General features: G+C 47.6%; 1 protein-coding gene across 6 annotated transcripts in view; it reads left to right on the top strand.

Moving 5' to 3' along the window:
* Positions 1 to 4,509, top strand: part of SBNO1 (strawberry notch homolog 1) — a 61,521-nt gene extending 57,012 nt beyond the window's left edge. For all 6 annotated transcript variants that reach the window (XM_066260723.1, XM_066260725.1, XM_066260722.1 and 3 more), the window contains 2 exons: positions 1,760 to 1,953; positions 4,298 to 4,509. In XM_066260723.1, the coding sequence (XP_066116820.1) occupies positions 1,760 to 1,953; positions 4,298 to 4,440 (337 nt within the window). In that variant the 3' untranslated portion in view covers positions 4,441 to 4,509. The remainder of the gene's footprint in view (positions 1 to 1,759; positions 1,954 to 4,297) is intronic.
* The last annotated feature ends 14,784 nt before the right edge of the window (positions 4,510 to 19,293 follow it).

Raw genomic sequence — 19,293 nt, 5'->3', positions numbered from 1 at the left:
AGTTCGAAACCCTGGGCCTGCCTGGTCAAGGCACATATGGGAGTTGATGCTTCCAGCTCCTCCCACCTTCTCTCTCTCTGTCTCTCTCCCTCTCTCTCTCTCTCTCTCCTCTCTAAAATGAATAAATAAAATTAAAAAAAAATCATCCAGTGAATGCATAAATAAGTGGAACAAATCAGTGTTTGTCTTTCTCTCCCCCTCTCCCACCATCTCTCCCTCTCCCTTTCCATCCCCCTTCCTCTCTCAAATCAGTAAATAACTTAACCTGATTGGTAGTGGCACAACAGATAGAACATAGACCTGGGACACTGCAGACCCAGATTCGAAACCCCAAGGTTCCCGGCTTGAGTGTGGGCTCATCTGGCTTGAACCCAAAAGTCTCTGGCTTAAGCAAGGGGTCACTTGCTCCACTGGAGCCTCCCAGTCAAGGCATATATGGGAAGGCAGTGAATAAACAACTAAAGTTCCACAATAAAGAATTGATGCTTCTCATCTCTCACTTCTGTCTCTGTCCCTCTCTGTTCATGTCTCTCTCAGTAAAAAAACCCATGAATTTTATCTAGGTTTTTAAATTTTTATTTTATTTTTACACATATGTAGGTAGGTGAATGTATTTAGAATAAATTAATGCAGTTGGAAATTAACTTAGGAATGTCTGACCTGCGTTGGCACAGTTGATAAAGCATTGACAGAATGCTGAGGATTACCCAGTCAAGACATGTACGAGAAGCAACTACTGCAAGTTGATGCCTCTCCTCTACCTTTGTTCTCTCTCTAAAATTAATAAATAAAATCTTTTAAAAAAAGAAAGTAATTAGAAATACCCTTCAAGATAAAATATTTCTAAAAGTTAACCTACAAAAATCTTCTCTAAAACATTTGCTTTGAGTTTTAGCAAGTAGAATGCTCTGATACTATATATTCATCTTGAATTAATCCTGGGAAGGTATCTTTATTGAATTATGAAAGTAATTTTAACCATATATTTTGATACGTCAAAATGACATCACAGATTTTTATAAATTCATGCATGCTTTTATCTTTTTTTTTTTTTAATTTACTGAGGCCTTTCCCACTTACCTGAGCTACTGTGGAAATACTGGCAGGATTATTTTATAAGCTAACACTAATGTAGTAATACCCACAGTATACTAATGGACGTTAAAGTGACAAAAGCTTAAATGAGTATCAGAATCCGTAAGTTGGCCATTTTATAGGGAGTCAGGCTCCAGACATAACTAATTTTAAAAATCGGTAGTGATGCCTGACCAAGGGGTGGTGCAGTGGATAGAGCGTCAGACTAGGATACAGAGGACCCAGGTTCAAAACCTCGAAGTCACTGGATTGAGCGTGGGATCATAGACATGACTCCTTGGTTGCTAGCTTAAACCAAAGGTTGCTAGCTTGAGCAAGGGGTCACTCGCTCTGCTGTAACAACCCCCCCCCCCCCGTCAAGGTGTGTATGAGATAACAATCACTAAACAACTAAGGAGATGCAACAAAGAATTGATGCTTCTTATCTCTCCATTCCTGAGTGACTGTTCCTGTCTATCCCTCTCTCTGTCTCTCTTGGTCAAAAATAAAAATAATTGATAGTGATAATTTACCTTTGGAAAGGGTAATTCAGCACGTCAAAGGGATTGTAATCTAAGAAACTGTCACTAACAGCAGATGATCTTAGGGTATTTTTCACTTGAAATTTGAGTACACTGAACCTTTTGTGTGTGTATGTGTGTAAATATTTTCCTCCCTCTTCTAGGCGTGGCAATTGCAAAAAAGCAAGCTTGGGATTGGTTTGTGAAATAGGCCTTCGCTGCCGCACGTATTATGTGTTGTGTGGCTCCGTGCTGAGCGTCTGGACAAAGGTGGAGGGTGTTCTAGCATCCGTCAGTGGCACAAACGTGAAGATGCAGATAGTTCGGCTGAGAACGGAGGATGGGCAGCGAATTGTGGGTGAGTCATTTTCATTGACAGTTTTGAATTGAGCTCTGGAGGAAAGTCAGATTCCATTGTTTTTATTTCTCTTCTTACATCTTAGAATCTTTTTTTTTTTTTTTTACAGAGAGAGTGAGTCAGAGAGAGGGATAGACAGGGACAGACAGACAAGAACGGAGAGATGAGAAGCATCAATCATTAGTTTTTTTGTTGTGCATTGCAACACCTTAATTATTCATTGAGTGCTTTCTCATACGTGCCTTGACCGCGGGCCTTCAGCAGACCGAGTAACCCGTTGTTTGAGCCAGTGACCTTGGGTCCAAGCTGGTGAGCTTTGCTCAAACCAAATGAGCCTATGATCAAACTGGCAAACTTGGGGTCTCGAACCTGGATCCTCAGCATCCCAGTCTGACGCTCTATCCACTGAGCAACCACCTGGTCAGGCTACACTCTGTTTTTAAAAAGTTGAGCCGAGTTAAGCCTTTGATTAGACATTGCCGATTCTGGTTTGAAATTCTGAGGTGGTCTTTAATTTCATGTTACTCCTGCCTCCCCTCTCCCCTTTCTCCCTTACTCCCCTACTCCCCCCACCCCTTTCCCTTCCCCCTTTTCGTCCTGCCCTCTTTCCCCTTTCCCGCCGTCTCCCATGGCCATTCGTGCAGACTCTCTGGTGTGAAGACTAGGCTCAGCCACGAGCCCAGGACTGTGTGAAGTCTGCCGTGTTACATTTATGGAGCCAGATGGAGACTGGAGCCCCTAGCCCCTGCCCAGAGGGTGGACAGGGTCCTGTAGGGTAGGGCTCGCTCTTGCTACCACTTGCCCACTCTGGGCTTCCTGGTACCTGCCAGGCAGGCGCTTTCCTCACTGCCTGGTCTCCAGGTTATTTGCAGCAGCCCTCCTCTGTCACTGCTTGCAGATTGGCAGCCTGTAGCCAGTTAATCCAGGAACAGTTTCTTGACCCTTACGTATTTTTGTCATATGTGCCTTGATCGGGGGGCTACAGCAGACCGAGTGACTCCTTGCTCGAGCCAGCAACCTTGGGCTGAAGCTGGTGAGCTTTGCTCAAATCAGAGGAGCCTGCACTCAAGCTGGCGACCTCGGGGTCTCAAACCTGGGTCTTCTGTGTCCCAGACTGACGGTCTATCCACTGCACCACCGCCTGGTCAGGTCCTTACGTATTTTTGGATGCAAGTTTTCATTTGAATTAGTTGCTAACATTTAAAATTCAAAACCTTGGGTTTTCTTCATCTTTCAAAAATTTTTATTTTATTTTTTATTTAGTAAGAGGAGGGGAGTCAGAGACATTCCTGCATGCGCTGACCGGGATCCATCTAGCAAGCCCACTAGAGGGCGATGCTCTGCCCATCTGGGGCCCTTGCTTCATTGCAGCCAGAGCCATTTTTTTTTTTTAGACTTTATTTATTTATTATAGAGAGGGGGGAGGAGCAGGTAGCATCAACTCCCATATGTGCCTTGACCAGGCAAGCCCAGGGTTTTGAACTGGCAACCTCAGCGTTTCCAGGTTGATGCTTTATCCACTGCACCACCACAGGTCAGGCCAGAGCCATTTTTTTTTAGCACCTGAGGCGGAGCCATGGAGCCATCCTCAGCACCCGGGCCAGCTCGCTCCCATCGAGCCTTGGCTGCAGGAGGGGAAGAAGACAGAGAGAGAGAGAGAGAGAGAGAGAGAGAGGGAGGGAGAAGCAAGAGGGGGAGGGGTAGAGAAGCAAGTGGGCGCTTCTCTTGTGCACCCTGACCCCATTTCTACCTGGGAGGTGTCTAAGGCTTCTAACCCAGGACAGTGTTTCCATCAGCATTTGGGTTTGCAGCCTCAACTCTGTTTTTTTCGAAACATTAGTTTCTGCCAAAAGAAAGTGGTGTTTGCACATGTTTGGGAGCGCAAAGAGATGTGAAGGTACTGCACTTGACCTCCTTTCTTCTATCAAAAAGATGTTAGGGCCCTGGCTGGATAGCTCAGTTGCTTAGAACATCGTCCCAGGACACCAAGGTTGCAGGTTTGAACCCTAGTCAGGGCACTATGGGACTAAGTAGAACAACAAATGAATGCTCACCCCTCCCCCGTCTCTCTTTCACTCTCTCTGTCCTCATCTGTTTCTTTAAAATCAATAAAAAAAAAAAGGTGTGACACGAAGACACATGCGTACGTTCAGGTGTTTGTGGGTAACACTGCTGAGGAATCTGGTTTCTTCTGAAAGAGCCGTTTGGTTATTCGGTATTTGTTTAGTTATGTGGAGTCTTTGTTACACTTACTATTTTGCCTTACTTGGAATTTGCTGTGCCGTGTCAGTTACTGTGCTTTAACCTGATTGCAGCCTTTAAAAATTCTTCTTTCTGATGGCAGGTTTGATCATCCCCGCAAACTGCGTGTCTCCTCTTGTGAACCTCCTGTCAACTTCCGACCAGTCTCAGCAGCTTGCGGTCCAGCAGAAGCAGCTCTGGCAGCAGCGTCACCCCCAGAGCATCGCCAGCTTGAGCAGCGCATGAGGACAGACAGGTTGCTGCATGGATGGATCTGAAATGCTGTTGAAGCATATCATTTGCATAAAAATCAGGGACAGTTTCCAAAGAATTACAATTTTTTTTCAGTTGTGTTCTCTCTAGTTAATTTTTTTTGGGAATAAGGACGAACCTGGAAATAGATAGCAAAGCTGAAAATCCACAGCGCCGATGGTGGTACAGATGTCTTTCCTTTTGCTTTGCCCATGGTACTCCCCACATGCTTCTCCTTGGGAGCAGAGGGGCATGTGCGCGTGTGTCTGTCTGTCTGTCTGTCTGTGAGTTTGTTAAAGGCGACAAGCCACAATAGGTTTAAAATGCTTGGAACTTCCCAAACTGGCTTTATGTTCCACAGTGCTCAGGGTTAACGCAGGACATCCATGCCATTGATGTGGGAGTTCTCCCCGGATGCATGTGTTTTGGGTCTATAAATAAGAAAATATATATTGTTTTCTTTTCCCAACTTAATAAACACTAGGTTTATTAGAGCATGAAACGAAAGGTTGCGCATCACGCACTTGGGTTCTTTTCTAGTTTCTGTTCTGACAGTGCATGTCTCTGGAAGCATGCGTAAACGAGGTTAGCAGACATGGAGAGAAATGTGTGTAGGTGTATGGCATTGGCCACTGCATCTTGATAGTATTCAGACCTGGGTATTGCTTCTGACCCTGTGACCCTCCCCACCCCGTTCTTCCTGCCCCAGGTTTCTTGTTAGGGTGATAGGACATTTTTCTTTTTGTGATAAAACTCTTATGAAGTTAATTTTAATGTGTTAATAGTATTCCTAATGAGTGCTGCAAAAATGGCTACAAGCCTGCATTTTTTCAGAATTCCATTTTCCTTAACTTAAGATAGTTTTAGAAAGGCTTTCATCTTGCCGATTCTTTTTTTTACGGCATTGTCCTAATTTGTCACTTATAAAGAACCCATACTTGAGTTGTAAAGTAGCCAGTGAGGAAACACTTGAGGCTTCTACTGTATGTTTATTTCTTATTGTTACCCAGTAACTTGAATATTGTTTAATGTGTTGTAAGACATTATAGAGTTTATCTCAAGCTGTTAAAAATGGTAATGTACAAATGTGAATAGACACTTATCTATAACATGGGTAAGTTTTGTTTCGCCTATAATAGATGTTTTATAAAAACAAGTGAGGGGGCAATTGGTCTTTTTGTTTCCTTTTTTTCCCCCCTTTTGCTTGCACAGGTTGCACTATTGAAAAATTGAGATTGTATAAACCTGGCGGAAAGCGCAAGATGCCACAGTCTTGTAGATGTCAAATAAAAAGTTATCACCCTAACCAGAAGTGGACTCTTGTTTAGGCCTCACCCCTCCAGAAGTAGTCTGTGGCGGGGGTCCGCTGAACCCGGGTTTGGCTCAGCGGTTTTGGTTCATACCTCCCCCTCCAAATTGAGACGATGTTGAGAAAGGGGGAAAGGGACAGTTACCTTGGAATGTTTCTCAAGTTGAATCGTTTTCCATTGTTGCTTTTTAGGCTTCTCTGAGAGGTGGCTGGAATGAGTGAGAAGAGCTGGGGCTCTCGTCCCCTGGGGTTTGGTTCAGCCTGAGTCCGGCTATGTCAGGTTTACTGTAGACGTCCTTTCCCTGGGTTCGTTTGCTGCGGATTCCTAAAAGAACAAATGGAAAATCATTTCTGGGATTTTGTTTTTGTTTGGTTTTTTTGCATATTTTGCCCAACGGATGCAACTTTTATCCTCAGTCTAGTCCTATGTCAGGCATTGGGCAGTACGAATGTCATCCACTGTCCCTTGTTGGGGCCACTAGACCCGACTGGCAGCCAAAAGCAGAATTGCTCCACCTGCAGCAAAAACTTCTCAGGTGTTCTGTGTCTTAGCCAGGCATCCAGTGTGCTCCCATCAAACACTGAGGTGACAGAGCCAGGGAGGAAGGTGGACTCTCACAGGCTGTTGGCCCGACTTCCTTTTTCAGTATGGGTTATCGAGCAGGCTGGTTTTTCCCTGGCCGCATCAGGGTGAAGATTCTTTAGCAAGCTGTTTAGTTGACCCCACAGTTCATGACGTAATATTTGCTCTTGGAATAGCCACCTGATGCAGAGGGCCAAATGGATGTTCCGTTCTTGGTAGAACAGCTTTATTTGCTTTTTAAAGATGAAGTTCAGAAATAAAGCCTCTGAAAACTCTCAAAGCAGTCCTCAAAAAGGCAGCAGTGTAAACGGACGGGGAGCTCCGTAACCGTGCGCCCTTGCCCTGTATGGGATGACGCTCACCTGAGCCTGCTGCTCATCCCTCTTTCTGGAGGAGGGCGTGTGGCCTTTTATAATCTGCTCTTAGCTACGTCAGCAGGTTTAGGTTGGCCAGCATGGGAAAAACCAGCTTTCAAGGCCCTCCTCTGTCACAAAAATCAAGTCTTCACAACAGCTCACTTCTTCGAGCAGGGCCACGTACTTCAGGCTCTGAAGGCCTCCTCTGAGCCCCGGGGAGCCCCGCAGGAGCCCGTGTGGCCTCCGCAATGCCTCCTCTCCCTTTTTAGCAATAGGACTCTGAGCACAAAGGTTTGACTGTAAATCACGTTAAGTGTTTTCAGAGTTTACAGAGTTTATACTGAAAACCACTTCCCAAGTCCAGCACTGCTCAGATGCTATCTCAGGGGAATTAGTGTCCCCCTAACTTAGCAATCTCTATACTACAAGGTCTCTCTCTGCAGTTCAGTAGGACTGTCCAGATAGGTGTCAATAATGTGAATTCCTAAAGGTATTAAAGTAGTTCTTGAAACAATTTGATCAAAAAGTAACCCGTCTTAAAGCAGTTTTCCTTTTTTTGCTGCTAAATGGCAGATACCCTCTTCATTATCTTTTCCTTCTCGTATATGTTAGCAGGGTCCTGTGTCCAAGGGAATGTCAGTAGTGTGTGTTTGTGTGTGCGTGTACATATATTTATTGCAATCCAATTAATTCACTTCAGGAACTGTTCTGGGTTTCAACAATAAACCTTTTAATTTTATTTTGCCTCATCTGCAAAGATAAAAGGTCTAGATTACCAAGCTCCAGGGAAATATAGTATTTTCAAGGCAGAGTTTTCTTCTGGCTGGTGCCCTTGGGGCACTCACTCGCTAATGGCCATATGATACTATATGACAGCTAGTAGCAGGCTTGACAAGAGGGGAGCAGGTCCACATGCACAAGCTGTTTAGCAGAGCCTTTTCCCCCTCTACTTCCCAGTTTAGCGGGGCAGGGGTAGATTAAAAATAATTGATGCATCTCAACTTATGAAAGAAGGAGCAGAGACATTATTTTTCCTTCAGGTTCTTTTCTTTATACAAGATTAAGAGGGGAGGTCCTTATTCAGATACTTGTCATTTTTAGAACACACCCGAGTGATACTTGATAGTTTCCAAGAATGGTGCCGCGTAAGAGTCATTGTTAGGCCAGAGTCCAGTCAGCGCATGTTTGGTTAGCTCCAGTGTCCCAGCAATGGCAGCAGCCACTGTGCTGATGGGCATTGTGGATGGCCCTGCCTTTGTCCGTCTGGGGTCTCCCCGCGAATACCGTGCCCATGCGCACACACTGCATGCACTCAGCTGCAGGAGGGTGCAGGTAGGCCGGGTCTGCACAGCTGCCTCGGTGGGCGGGAGCCCCTGTGGATAGCTAGCTGCTGCCGTCTTGCACAAGCGCAGTGTCTTGGGAGTGAAGCAAACACATCTAGATACCCACAGCTGAAGCTAGCTAGTAAATTCTTTCTTCCCAGTCCTTGAGGTGAAATCCAAAGCGCACCTTCTAATTTTATGCTGTACTTATATATATGTACATAAATGTATATACATAGAAATGTTGAGTCTTTTGAATTCTATGTAAATACTCCTTGTAAATTGGGGCCCCTACTAGCTGTTCCTGTTCCCCCTTTTCCTCTTCCCTTCAATTCTATTTATTTTCTTGACTTCCCATACGGGGCATCTTTTTTTTTTTTTTTTTAATGTAGAAAAGTATGGAAATTTCTTAGCTGAATTTATTTACGTGTTTTCAAATTTAGTTTTGCATTTTGCTATGAATTCTGATGTGTGTTTTGTGTTATTTTTTCAACATGCTTGATTGTGTTTTGCATTTTTATTACAGATTTCTACTGTGTGCAATGCATTGTATTGGGGGGGTGTATGTGAGTGCAATTTCTGATACTGTCATTATATGACTAGTTATGCTCATTCGTGTTGTTCTTTGGAAGCTATAGTGAGCCTGATGTTTTCCAAGACTTCCTTTAAGCTCCTCTAACTTCTTCAGTGCACCTGGGATCAGGGTATCTCTTCAGTAAACGCACATGCCCTACCCTTCCATGCAGGTCTCCAGGCCTGCACCAGGTTCCTCATCTGTGGCCCTGCGGCTGGGAGGAGAGTCTCGCAGGCCTGGGCAGTGATTTGTGTCTGGCTGCCGCTGCTGCAGATTTTCTGTTTAACCTATGAGTCATCATCAGAAACGTACTTTGCAAGGAGCACAGGTAATCTGCTTCTGCTCTCTTTTTAAAGAGATTGAAGCAAATGGGGAGATGGGCCCAGCAACACGTCCTTGTCCGTGTTGACAGGTGGTGCTAGACGGTGTACTTTAAGGAACACTCTTCCTGAGAACAGCAAAACTGCTGTGGAGGTTTCCATAATCCTTCAGGTCCCAGGTAGACTCTGTGCTGAGGGTAAAACAGTCAGTTCACTGATGATTAGTGCTGCCTGTAGGCAGGCCCTGGGGTGGCACGGGAACCCACACAGCAGGGCTTGTCACGTAGGAGGCAGACACTAGGTTTTTACGTACAGATTTTGCACCTTGAAGAAAAAGTTCCTCCGTAACTTTCAGGAAAGATTGCCGTGAGCATTTCATGGGCCTTTTCATTCATGAACATGTTTCATTTATTGCTGTTGAATTTGGTAGACTTATTTGAAATTTCAAATTTGCCTGTATTTTGGGTAAATCCTGGGAGCCTGACATGTCACAGAGTAGGGCCTATGAGAGATGCTCTGTGCGCCCCTCCTGCCTCTGCTGGCTTTCCTCCTCTAGAGTGGTTAATTGCGCTTGTGGCCCTGTGGCAGGGCACAGGCAAGCCAAGACCTCCCTTCAGTGTAGCCGAGCAAGGGACCAGCCTGGGGAAGTTGTGGCCTGAAGGTCCCTTTTGCTTTCCCAGCGACCCTGCCCCGAGGACCTTTTTGTTAGGACAGTATTTTGGCACTGAAGAAGATAGAGAAGCTTGAGCGTTCTCTCTTCCACTTTTTATGGGGGGAGGCAGAGAGCTTGTTTTCTACTTAGCAGCACATTGACGTCTCACCGTCATCAGACAATAAAAATCATCCTTCCCGTGGTTTATACTGAACTTGCAAACTACTGATGTTATGTTTCAATAACCACTTGTGTCTACCATCGCCCATGAGAGGTGGGAAGAGGTACGAGGTATCTGCAATAAAACTTCTGCCAGGTTCTACCTCCGCTGAGCCAAGGACACTTCCTCCTTTAGTAACCTGACATGGTGCGTCTTGAGACAACACGATAGACTCCAAAGACAATTTGAAACAAAGGTGGATGTAAAACTCTTTGGATTGTTTCATTTCCTTCTCTTCTCTCATTTTTTTTAAAGTCTTCCCTCTTTGATACCACTACTCTGTTTGAATGTCTGTCGGTATGTGAAGGGGTCGCACTGTTCTAATACTGCACTGCTCTGCCCAGCCTTCCGTGGTAACTGGGACCCAGCGTCTGGAAACAACTGTTCTCACCATCCCATGTGTGTAACTCTGCAGATTGGGTCTCATGCAATAACAATGTATCCAGCTGCATTTAGCGAGGTTTTACCCTTGCAAGTAAAAAATGATCAACCATGAAGCGTAACAAAATGTGTATTTAGTTGTTGTCTCTTTTTGTTTTGTTTTTTTTTTGGGGGGGGGGGGTTGTTTTTCTTTTTTTGTAAGATTCTTAAATAAATTAAACTGGCTAATACACTTCTCCTCTCTGTGTTTTCTTTGTCCGGGTTCTGGGCTGGGTCAGTGCCAACACGCTCACCTAGAGGGCAGCTTTGATGTGGCCTTGTCCGTAAAGCAAGTTGTAGACTTCTCAGGTTGCAGGTAAAATGAAACCCAGCCCTCGGCTGAGCAATTGGGACTGTAGCCCAGGCTGAAGTCCTGCCTCGGACTGTCCACTGCTAGGGACACTCAGGTCACCTGGTGTCTTCCCTGAAAAATACCGCCAAGCAAGGATAGCCACTAGTGTTGGAGGACTTGGGGTATGAGGCTGTTTATTTATTTATTTATGTATTTTTCTGAAGTTGGAAACAGGGAGGCAGACAGACTCCCGCATGTGCCCAACTGAGATCCACCCGGCATGCCCACCAGGGGGCGATACTCTGCCCATCTGGGGCATTGCTCTGTCGCAACCAGAGCCACTCTAGCACCTGAGGCAGAGGCCATAGAGCCATCCTCGGCACCCGGGCCAACTTTGCTACAATGGAGCCTCGCTGGCTGCAGGAGGGGAAGAGAGAGAGAGAGGAAGGAGATGGGTGTTTCTCCTGTGTGCCCTGGCCGGGAATCGAACCCGGAACTCCAGCACGCCAGGTCGACGCTCTACCACTGAGCCAACCAGCCAGTGCCTATGAGACTGTTTAAAATCCATTCCTGGCCCTGGCCGGTTGACTCAGCAGTAGAGCGTCGGCCTGGCGTGCGGGAGACCCGGGTTCGATTCCCAGCCAGGGCACATAGGAGAAGCACCCATTTGCTTCTCCACCCCCCCCCTTCCTCTCTGTCTCTCTCTTCCCCTCCCGCAGCCTAGGCTCCATTGGAGCAAAGGTGGCCCGGGTGCTGGGGATGGCTCCTTGGCCTCTGCCCCAGGCGCTAGAGTGGCTCTGGTCGCGGCAGAGCGACGCCCCGGAGGGGCAGAGCATCGCCCCCTGGTGGGCAGAGCATTGCCCCTGGTGGGCGTTCCGGGTGGATCCCGGACGGGCGCATGTGGGAGTCTGTCTGACTGTCTCTCCCCGTTTCCAGCTTCAGAAAAATACAATAAAGTAAAATCCATTCCTGGTGTTGAGCAGCCATACAACCCGTGACTCTTAAGATTTAAGCTCTGCTTATGAGAAAACAGGCTGATGTCGATAGCTAGGTGGGAAGTAAGTGCCGCGTGGATGCCAGACCCTGCTGAGTGCCCTCGGTCCAGTGTCTGCTGTCCTCCGGTGTTCAGGTGACATCATGGTCCTAAGCTACAAGAGTCCTTTCAGTTTCCCATTTTTGTGCCGTCGGTACCTGTACTTAATACTCATTTATTAAGTGTTTAGTAAGCAACTGCTATTGTCTAGCACTAGCTTTGGGCCACATGCCGTCCCCAGGAATGATATCTCATGAGTAGTGATTCCAGGGTCACAGACAGTACACAGGTGAGCAGGTTGTTTCCTGGTCCTGGGAGTTCAGAAGCAGGCAGTAGGAATGCTACATAGGGGCCCTAGGGCGGGAGCAGCCACAGTGCCAGCCCTGGCTTGTGGGAGGAGGCTGGAGTGTAGTGGCTTGATGCTGGTACTGAGCTCTGGGCTTGTGGACAGAGAAATGAGGAGTAGCCAGGAGTCCGGCTGGCTCCTTACAGGAGAATATGGGAATCAATGGGAGAGGTCACCTCTAAAAGGAGAGAGATTAGCTGTCCAGAAAGGAACTAGATCCCTTTGCCATATGTGAAGATACTCACTGTCCCTTTACAGATGCAGAGATAGGCACAGAGGTTGGAGCCAGCAAGGCGTGGGGACGGCCCCTGGGCCAAGAGTGGCTGCTCCCTCTAGACCTGGAGAAAGGTGGTGGGATGAAGGGAGGAAGCATGGTTTTTTGTTTGTTTTGTTTTGTTTTCCTTTTTGTATTTTTCTGAAGCTGGAAACGGAGGCAGTCAGACGGACTCCCGCATGCGCCCGACTGGGATCCACCCGGCATGCCCACCAGGGGGCGATGCTCTGCCCATCTGGGACATCGCTCTGCCACAACCAGAGCCATTCTAGCGCCTGAGGCAGAGGCCACAGAGCCATCCTCAGCGCCTGGGCCAACCTTGCTCCAGTGGAGCCTTGGCTGCAGGAGGGGAAGAGAGAGAGGAAGGAGAGGGGGAAGGGTGAAGAAGCAGATGGGCGCCTCTCCTGTGTGCCCTGGCCAGGAATCAAACCCAGGACTCCCGCACGCCAGGCCAACACTCTACCACTGAGCCAACCAGCCAGGGCCGAAGCATGGGTTTTTAAAAAAGTGTTTAGGCCTGACCTGTGGTGGCACAGTGGATAAAGCGTCGACCTGGAACCCTGAGGTCGCCGGTTCAAAACCCTGGGCTTGCCCAGTCAAGGCACATATGGGAGTTGATGCTTCCTGCTCCTCCCCCCTTCTCTCTCCCTTCTCTCTTTTCCCCCTTCTCTAAAATGAAGAAATAAAATCTTTAAAAAAAACCAAGGTTTAGAATATAGCTTGTTTGTGAGTTTTCTCTCTGTGGGGTTTGAAATGCTCACTCGCACAAATCATTCTGTTTGTAGCTTGCAACACTTAAGGGAATTGAATCAAATTTGTAAATGGTGTTAATGTTTAGAGGAATTCAGTCTTGTCAAATACATGAGATAACTGAGCATTAATTGGAAAACAAGTGAAAAGGGAGTGTTTTACATCATAACTAAAATACTACTAACGTTTGTAAGTTGGGCTGGAAGACAGAAAGGAAACTTGCTTGTAAATGTATCGCCTTCACAAAGTGGGCACTAATTTGAGAAGTGGGAGATCAGACTTCACGCAGACCACATCCTGCGTGTTTCTGTTTCCTCTTGCCTTGACCCTGCTTCCCTTCAGTTTTATTCAGTATTCCAGCCCGCCTTCAGCTCCACCAGGTTCCCCTGGTTCCCCTGGTTCCCCATGCTGTTGACACTTGGGCTGGCCATTCTTTATGGCGGGGCAGTCAGGTACACTGGAGCCCTGGAAAGCAGTGCCCTTTGTCTCTACCTCCTAGATGCCAAGTAGGGAACACTGCCTCCCCCAGCTGTGACAACCCCAAGTGCCCAGACATTGCCAGCTATCTATCCTCTGAGGGGCAAAATCACCTCTGACTGAGAACCACTGTCCTCAGAAAATCAGTCATAAAGGGGCAAAAAAAAAAAGTGTTCTCTCCGTGAGTGTGCACATGAGTTGTGTGTGCGTGCTTTCCAGAGGACAAGGCCCAGGAACAAGGGGCCACCACCCCGGAGACCTGGAAAATACAAATGTTAATTGGCTGGGGGTTTGGAGTATCCATAATTTCCATAAGTATGAATATTTATCAGCTAGTCATTTGAGAACAGAATGTAAAGGAGCCATCTGTGGTGGAGGCCTTTATGGAGAGAAAGGAGGCTAAAATGTGCAGAACGCTTATTTTTAGAGTCCAATTTCGGGCAAGTTGGCTTTGTCCTCTGAAAGCTGCCCACTCCGGGCGTTGTGTGCATGCTGTTGGGTTAGGAGACGCCGGTGCCACGCCCACTCTTCCAGCTCATGGTCGCTAAGCATCCCCAGCAAGGGTCAGGCAAAGGAAGGATGGCTAGGTGGACCTGGAAGCCTTAATTTTTATGGTTTTGGTGGTTTCTTGCATAATAGCGGCATCTGTCAGAAGTCACCAGGCAGGCAAGAGTGTACAGTGACTGTTGTCTCCTTGCTCTTCCTCCCGCTCGGCCATTCCTCTTTCCGAGGCTGTTCCCTCACACCAGTTTCTTTAGACTCCCTTGTTAGGAGAGGACTTCAGAGGGTCCATTTTGAGTATCACAAAAGATGTTTTAGTGTCTGGTGGGTTTTTGTTTGTTTGTTTTGTATTCTTCCAAAGTGAGAAGGGGGGAGGCAGACAGACTCCCGCATGCACCTGACCAGGATCCACCCGGCATGCCCACCAGGGAGCAATGCTCTGCCCATCTGGGGTGTTGCTCTGTTGCAACCAGAGCCATTCTAGCGCCTGAGGCAGAGGTACCATGGAGCCATTCTCAGTGCCTGGGCCAACTTTGCTCCAATGGAGCCTTGGCTGTAGGAGGGGAAGAGAGAGAGAGAGAGAGAAAGGAGAGGGGGAAGGGTGGAGAAGCAGATGGGCGCCTCTCCTATCTGCCCTGGCCGGAATCAAACCTGGGATTTCCACATACCAGCCCAATGCTCTATCACTGAGCCAACCAGCCAGGGCCCAGTGTCTGGTGTTTTTTGTTTGTTTGTTTTGTTTTTGACAGAGACAGAGAGTCAGAGAGAGGGATAGATAGGGACAGACAGGAACGGAGATAGATGAGAAGCATCAATCATCAGTTTTTTGTTGTGACACCTTAGTTGTTCATTGATTGCTTTCTCATATGTGCCTTGACCGTGAGCCTTCAGCAGAGCGATTAACCTCTTGCTCGAGCCAGCAACCTTGGGCTCAAGCTGGTGAGCTTTGCTCAAACCAGATGAGCCCGCACCCAAGCTGGAGACCTTGGGGTCTCAAACCTGGGTCCTCTGCATCCCAGTCCAATGCTTTATCCACTGCGCCACCGCCTGGTCAGGCCCAGTGTCTGGTGTTTTTATATTTGGTTCCGGACAAGGTTCATCTTCACTAGGACTTGTGCACGAGCCCTTTAAAAGTTGCTGGGGAAATCCAAGCTAGAGTAAGTGGTTGGTTGTAGGAAATGGGGAAAGTCCACAGTGTGAACCTTGGGTGGAGAGTAGGTGTTGCATGAAGATGCCCGCTGGTTGGAGCAGTATGAGGTTCCTGGACCCCCACCCCCTCTCTAGTCCTTGCTCAGATGATACGAGATTCTCAATTCCTGCATGACGAGTGGGTTTCTGTTGAGCTGTCTGATCCACTGTTCGATTTTGCCTGCATATGTGCTTCTTCAGAGGCACTGACGTGAAAATTGTTGTGTTAGGTCCCCACATGGTGGCATGTCTCATTTTTGGTGTCTGTTCTACCCCACAGGGAATCAGGCCTAAGAAACCTAAACTTGTGGTCTGAAATGGGTTGGGCAGACAATGGCCCAGGGTCATTCCAGTCCATCACCTGTTTTTTTTTTGTTGTTTTTATTATTTTTGTGTGTGTGTATTTTTCTGAAGTTGGAAACAGGGAGGCAGTCAGACAGATTCCCACATGCGCCCGACCGGGATCCACCCAGCATGCCCACCAGGGGGTGATGCTCTGCCCATCTGGGGCATTGCTCTGTTGCAACCAGAGCCATTCTAGCGCCTGAGGCAGAGGCCATGGAGCCATCCCCAGCGCCCGGGCCAACTTTGCTCCAATGGAGCCTCGGCTGTGGGAGGGGAAGAGAGAGACAGAGAGGAAGGAGAGGGGGAGGGGTGGAGAAGCAGATGGGTGCTTCTCCTGTGTGCCCTGGCCGGGAATCGAACCCAGGACTACTGTATGCCAGGCCGACGCTCTACCACTGAGCCAACCAGCCAGGGCCATCCATCACCTGTTTTTATTTTTATTTTTTTAATATTTTATTTATTGATTTTTAGAGAGCAGTGTGTGTGTGTGTGTGAGAGAGAGAGAGAGAGAGAGAGAGAAGAGGGAGGAGCAGGAAGCATCAACTCCCATATGTGCCTTGACCAGGCAAGCCCAAGGTTTCGAACTGGCAACCTCAGTGTTCCAGGTCGACGCCTTATCCCACTGTGCCATCACAGGTCAGGCCCATCACCTGTTTTTTTTTTTTTTTTAAGATTTTATTTATTCATTATAGAGAGGGGGGAGAGAGAGAGAGAGAAGGGGGGAGGAGCAGAAAGCATCAACTCCCATATGTGCCTTGACCAGGCAAGCCCAGGGTTTTGAACCAGCAACCTCAGCGTTTCCAGTTTGACACTTTATCCACTGTGCCACCACAGGTCAGGCCCCATCACCTGTTTTTAAATGACCCCACAAGCTAAGAATAGTTTTTACTCCTAAAAGGTTGGGGGGAGGAAGAAAAGTAAATAAATCAAAGAATATTTGGCAACACATGGAAATTACATGAAATTCAAATTTCAGTATTCATAAAATTTTGTTGGAACCCAGTTATGGCACGTTCTTCCCGGTATTGTCTGGGGCTGCCTATAAATGGCAGAGTTGAGCCTGACCAGGCGGTGGTGCAGTGGATAAAGCATTGGACTGGGATGTTGAAGGACCCAGGTTCGAGACCTCGAGGTCGCCAGCTTGAGCATGGGCTCATCTGGTTTGAGCAAAAGCTCACCAGCTTGGACCCAAGGTCACTGGCTCCAGCAAGGGGTTACTCGGTCTGCTGAAGGCCCGCAGTCAAGGCACGTATGAGAAAGCAATCAATGAACAACTAAGAAGTCGCAACGCGCAACGAAAAACTAATGATTGATGCTTCTCATCTGTCTCCATTCCTGTTTGTCTGTCCCTGTCTATCCCTCTGACTCTCTCTGTCTCTGTAAAAATAAAAAAATAAAAAATAAAAAATGGCAGAGTTGAGTAGTTAGAGACTCTGGGGTGTGCAAAGCCTAAAATATTTACTGTCAGATCCTTTCACAAAAAAACTTTGCTGGCTTCTGGTCTAAAATAAGAAGTAATGTGCAATTAAATAAAGGACTTTATTTACGTACCAAAAAAAAAAAAAAAAAGGAAAGTAATGTGCAGCCTGACCAGACAGTGGCACGGTGGATAGAGCGTTGGACTTGAAACCCCGAGGTCACCGGCTTGAGCGCAGGATTGCTAGCTTGAGCGTGAGATCATAGAAATGAGTCCATGGTCACTGGCTTGTGCCCAAAGGTCACTGGCTTGAACCCAAAGGTCACTGGCTTGAGCAAGGGGTCACTTCCTCTGCTGTAGCCCCCCGGTCAAGGCACATATGAGCAAACAATCAATGAACAACTAAGGAGCCACAATGAAGAACTGATGCTTCTCATCTCTCTCCCTTCCAGTCTGTCCCTATCTGTCCCTCTCTGTCTCTGTCACACATACAAAAAAGAAGTAATGTACAGAAACAGCTACAGCTTAATAGAGAGTCAACCTCATATCAAAACCCAACCTCAGCTTGGACCCAGGGTCGCTGGCTTGAGCAGGGAGTTGCTCAGTCTGCTGAAGGCCCGCGGTCGGGGCACGTGTGAGAGAGCAATCAATGAACGGCTAGGGTGTCTCAACGAGAAACTGATGATTGATGCTTCTCATCCCTCTCCGTACCTGTCTGTCCCTATCTATCCCTCTTTCTGACTCTTGCTGTAAAAAACAACAACAAAAAACCCAACCTCATAAAGTATGTTTTGAGAAGCAGTCAAGAGGCAACTAAAATAAAACAACTACGAGTTGATGCTTCTCTCTCTCTCACTCCCCCTCTATTTCCCCCATCCTCTCTCTCTCCCTTTCTCACTCTCTCAAAAAAGATAAAGAGCCTGACCGGGTGGTGGCACAGTGGATAGAGTGTCGGACTGGGATGCAGAAGACCCAGGTTCGAGACCCCGAGGTCTCCAGCTTGAGCGAGGGCTCATCTGGTTTGAGGAAAAGCTCACCAACTTGAGCCCAAGGTCACTGTCTCAAGCAAGGGGTTACTTGGTCTGCTGAAGGCCCGCGGTCAAGGCACATATGAGAAAGCAATCAATGAACAATTAAGGTGTTGCAACATGCAACGAAAAACTAATGATTGATGCTTCTCATCTCTCTCCCTTTCTGTCTGTCTGTCCCTGTCTATCCCTCTCTCTGACTCTCTCTCTGTCTCTGTAAAAAAAAAAAAAAAAAAGATAAAAGATACGAAGTGTGGTTTACTGTTCTGAGCACATAGACCATGTTGGAGTCACTAACTGACACTTCACCCACCACCTGTCTGGGTGATAGACTGTTGGATCTGGCTGCCTATTTACTTCGTTTTCTCGGTCAGTGTTGTCCAAACTGATGATCACCATTTCCAATTAAAAGATGTCTGGCCTGACCAGGTGGTAGCGCAGTGGATAGAGCATTGGACTGGAACACAGAGGACCCAGGCTCGAGACCCTGAGGTTGCCAGCTTGAGTGCGGGCTCATCGGGTTTGAGCAAGGCTCACCAGCTTCAACCCAAGGTCGCTGGCTTGAGCAAGGGGTCACTCGGTCTGCTGTAGCCCCCCCCCATCAAGGCACATATGAGAAATCAATCAATGAATAACTAAGGAACCGCAACAAATAATTGATGTTTCTCATCTCTCTCCCTTCCTGTCTGTCTGTCCCTCTCTCTGACTCTCTGTCTCTGCCACAAAAAAAATAAAATAAAATAAAAAATGTCTGAGCCCTGGCCGGTTGGCTCAGCGGTAGAGCGTCGGCCTAGCGTGCGGAGGACCCGGGTTTGATTCCCGGCCAGGGCACATAGGAGAAGTGCCCATTTGCTTCTCCACCCATCTGTCGCGCTTTCCTCTCTGTCTCTCTCTTCCCCTCCTGCAGCCGAGGCTCCATTGGAGCAAAGATGGCCCGGGCGCTAGGAATGGCTCCGTGGCCTCTGCCTCAGGCGCTAGAGTGGCTCTGGTCGCAACATGGCGACGCCCAGGATGGGCAGAGCATCGCCCCCTGGTGGGCAGAGTGTCGCCCCCTGGTGGGCGTGCCGGGTGGATCCCGGTCAGGCGAATGCGGGAGTCTGTCTGACTGTCTCTCCCTGTTTCCAGCTTCAAAAAAATGAAGAAAAAAAAAAAAAATGTCTGAATGCCTCCTCTGAATCACGGGGCCCCAGTGAGCCCTGTGTGAGTTCGTTTGACCTCCGCAATGCCTCCTCTCTCTTTTTAGCAGTAGAACTCTAAGCACAAAAGTTTGATTGTAATAAAAGACGTTGCAATTCTGAGCATACCTCCACTACTGTTTGCAAAGTTATATTTATAAGTTCTCTGTGTGCTACCGTGCTGACACTCAATACAGGAAGCCCCACATAGATTGCATTCTAGTATACCCTCTTTCCTACGAGTCACCCTCATACCGCCTGGGGC

This window comes from Saccopteryx bilineata, chromosome 2 (genome assembly GCF_036850765.1).
Source record: "Saccopteryx bilineata isolate mSacBil1 chromosome 2, mSacBil1_pri_phased_curated, whole genome shotgun sequence".
In the NCBI taxonomy this organism is placed as follows: Eukaryota; Metazoa; Chordata; class Mammalia; order Chiroptera; family Emballonuridae; genus Saccopteryx; species Saccopteryx bilineata.
The sequence above is the reverse complement of the archived record's forward strand: the minus strand, read 5'-3'. Positions and strand labels throughout refer to the sequence as shown.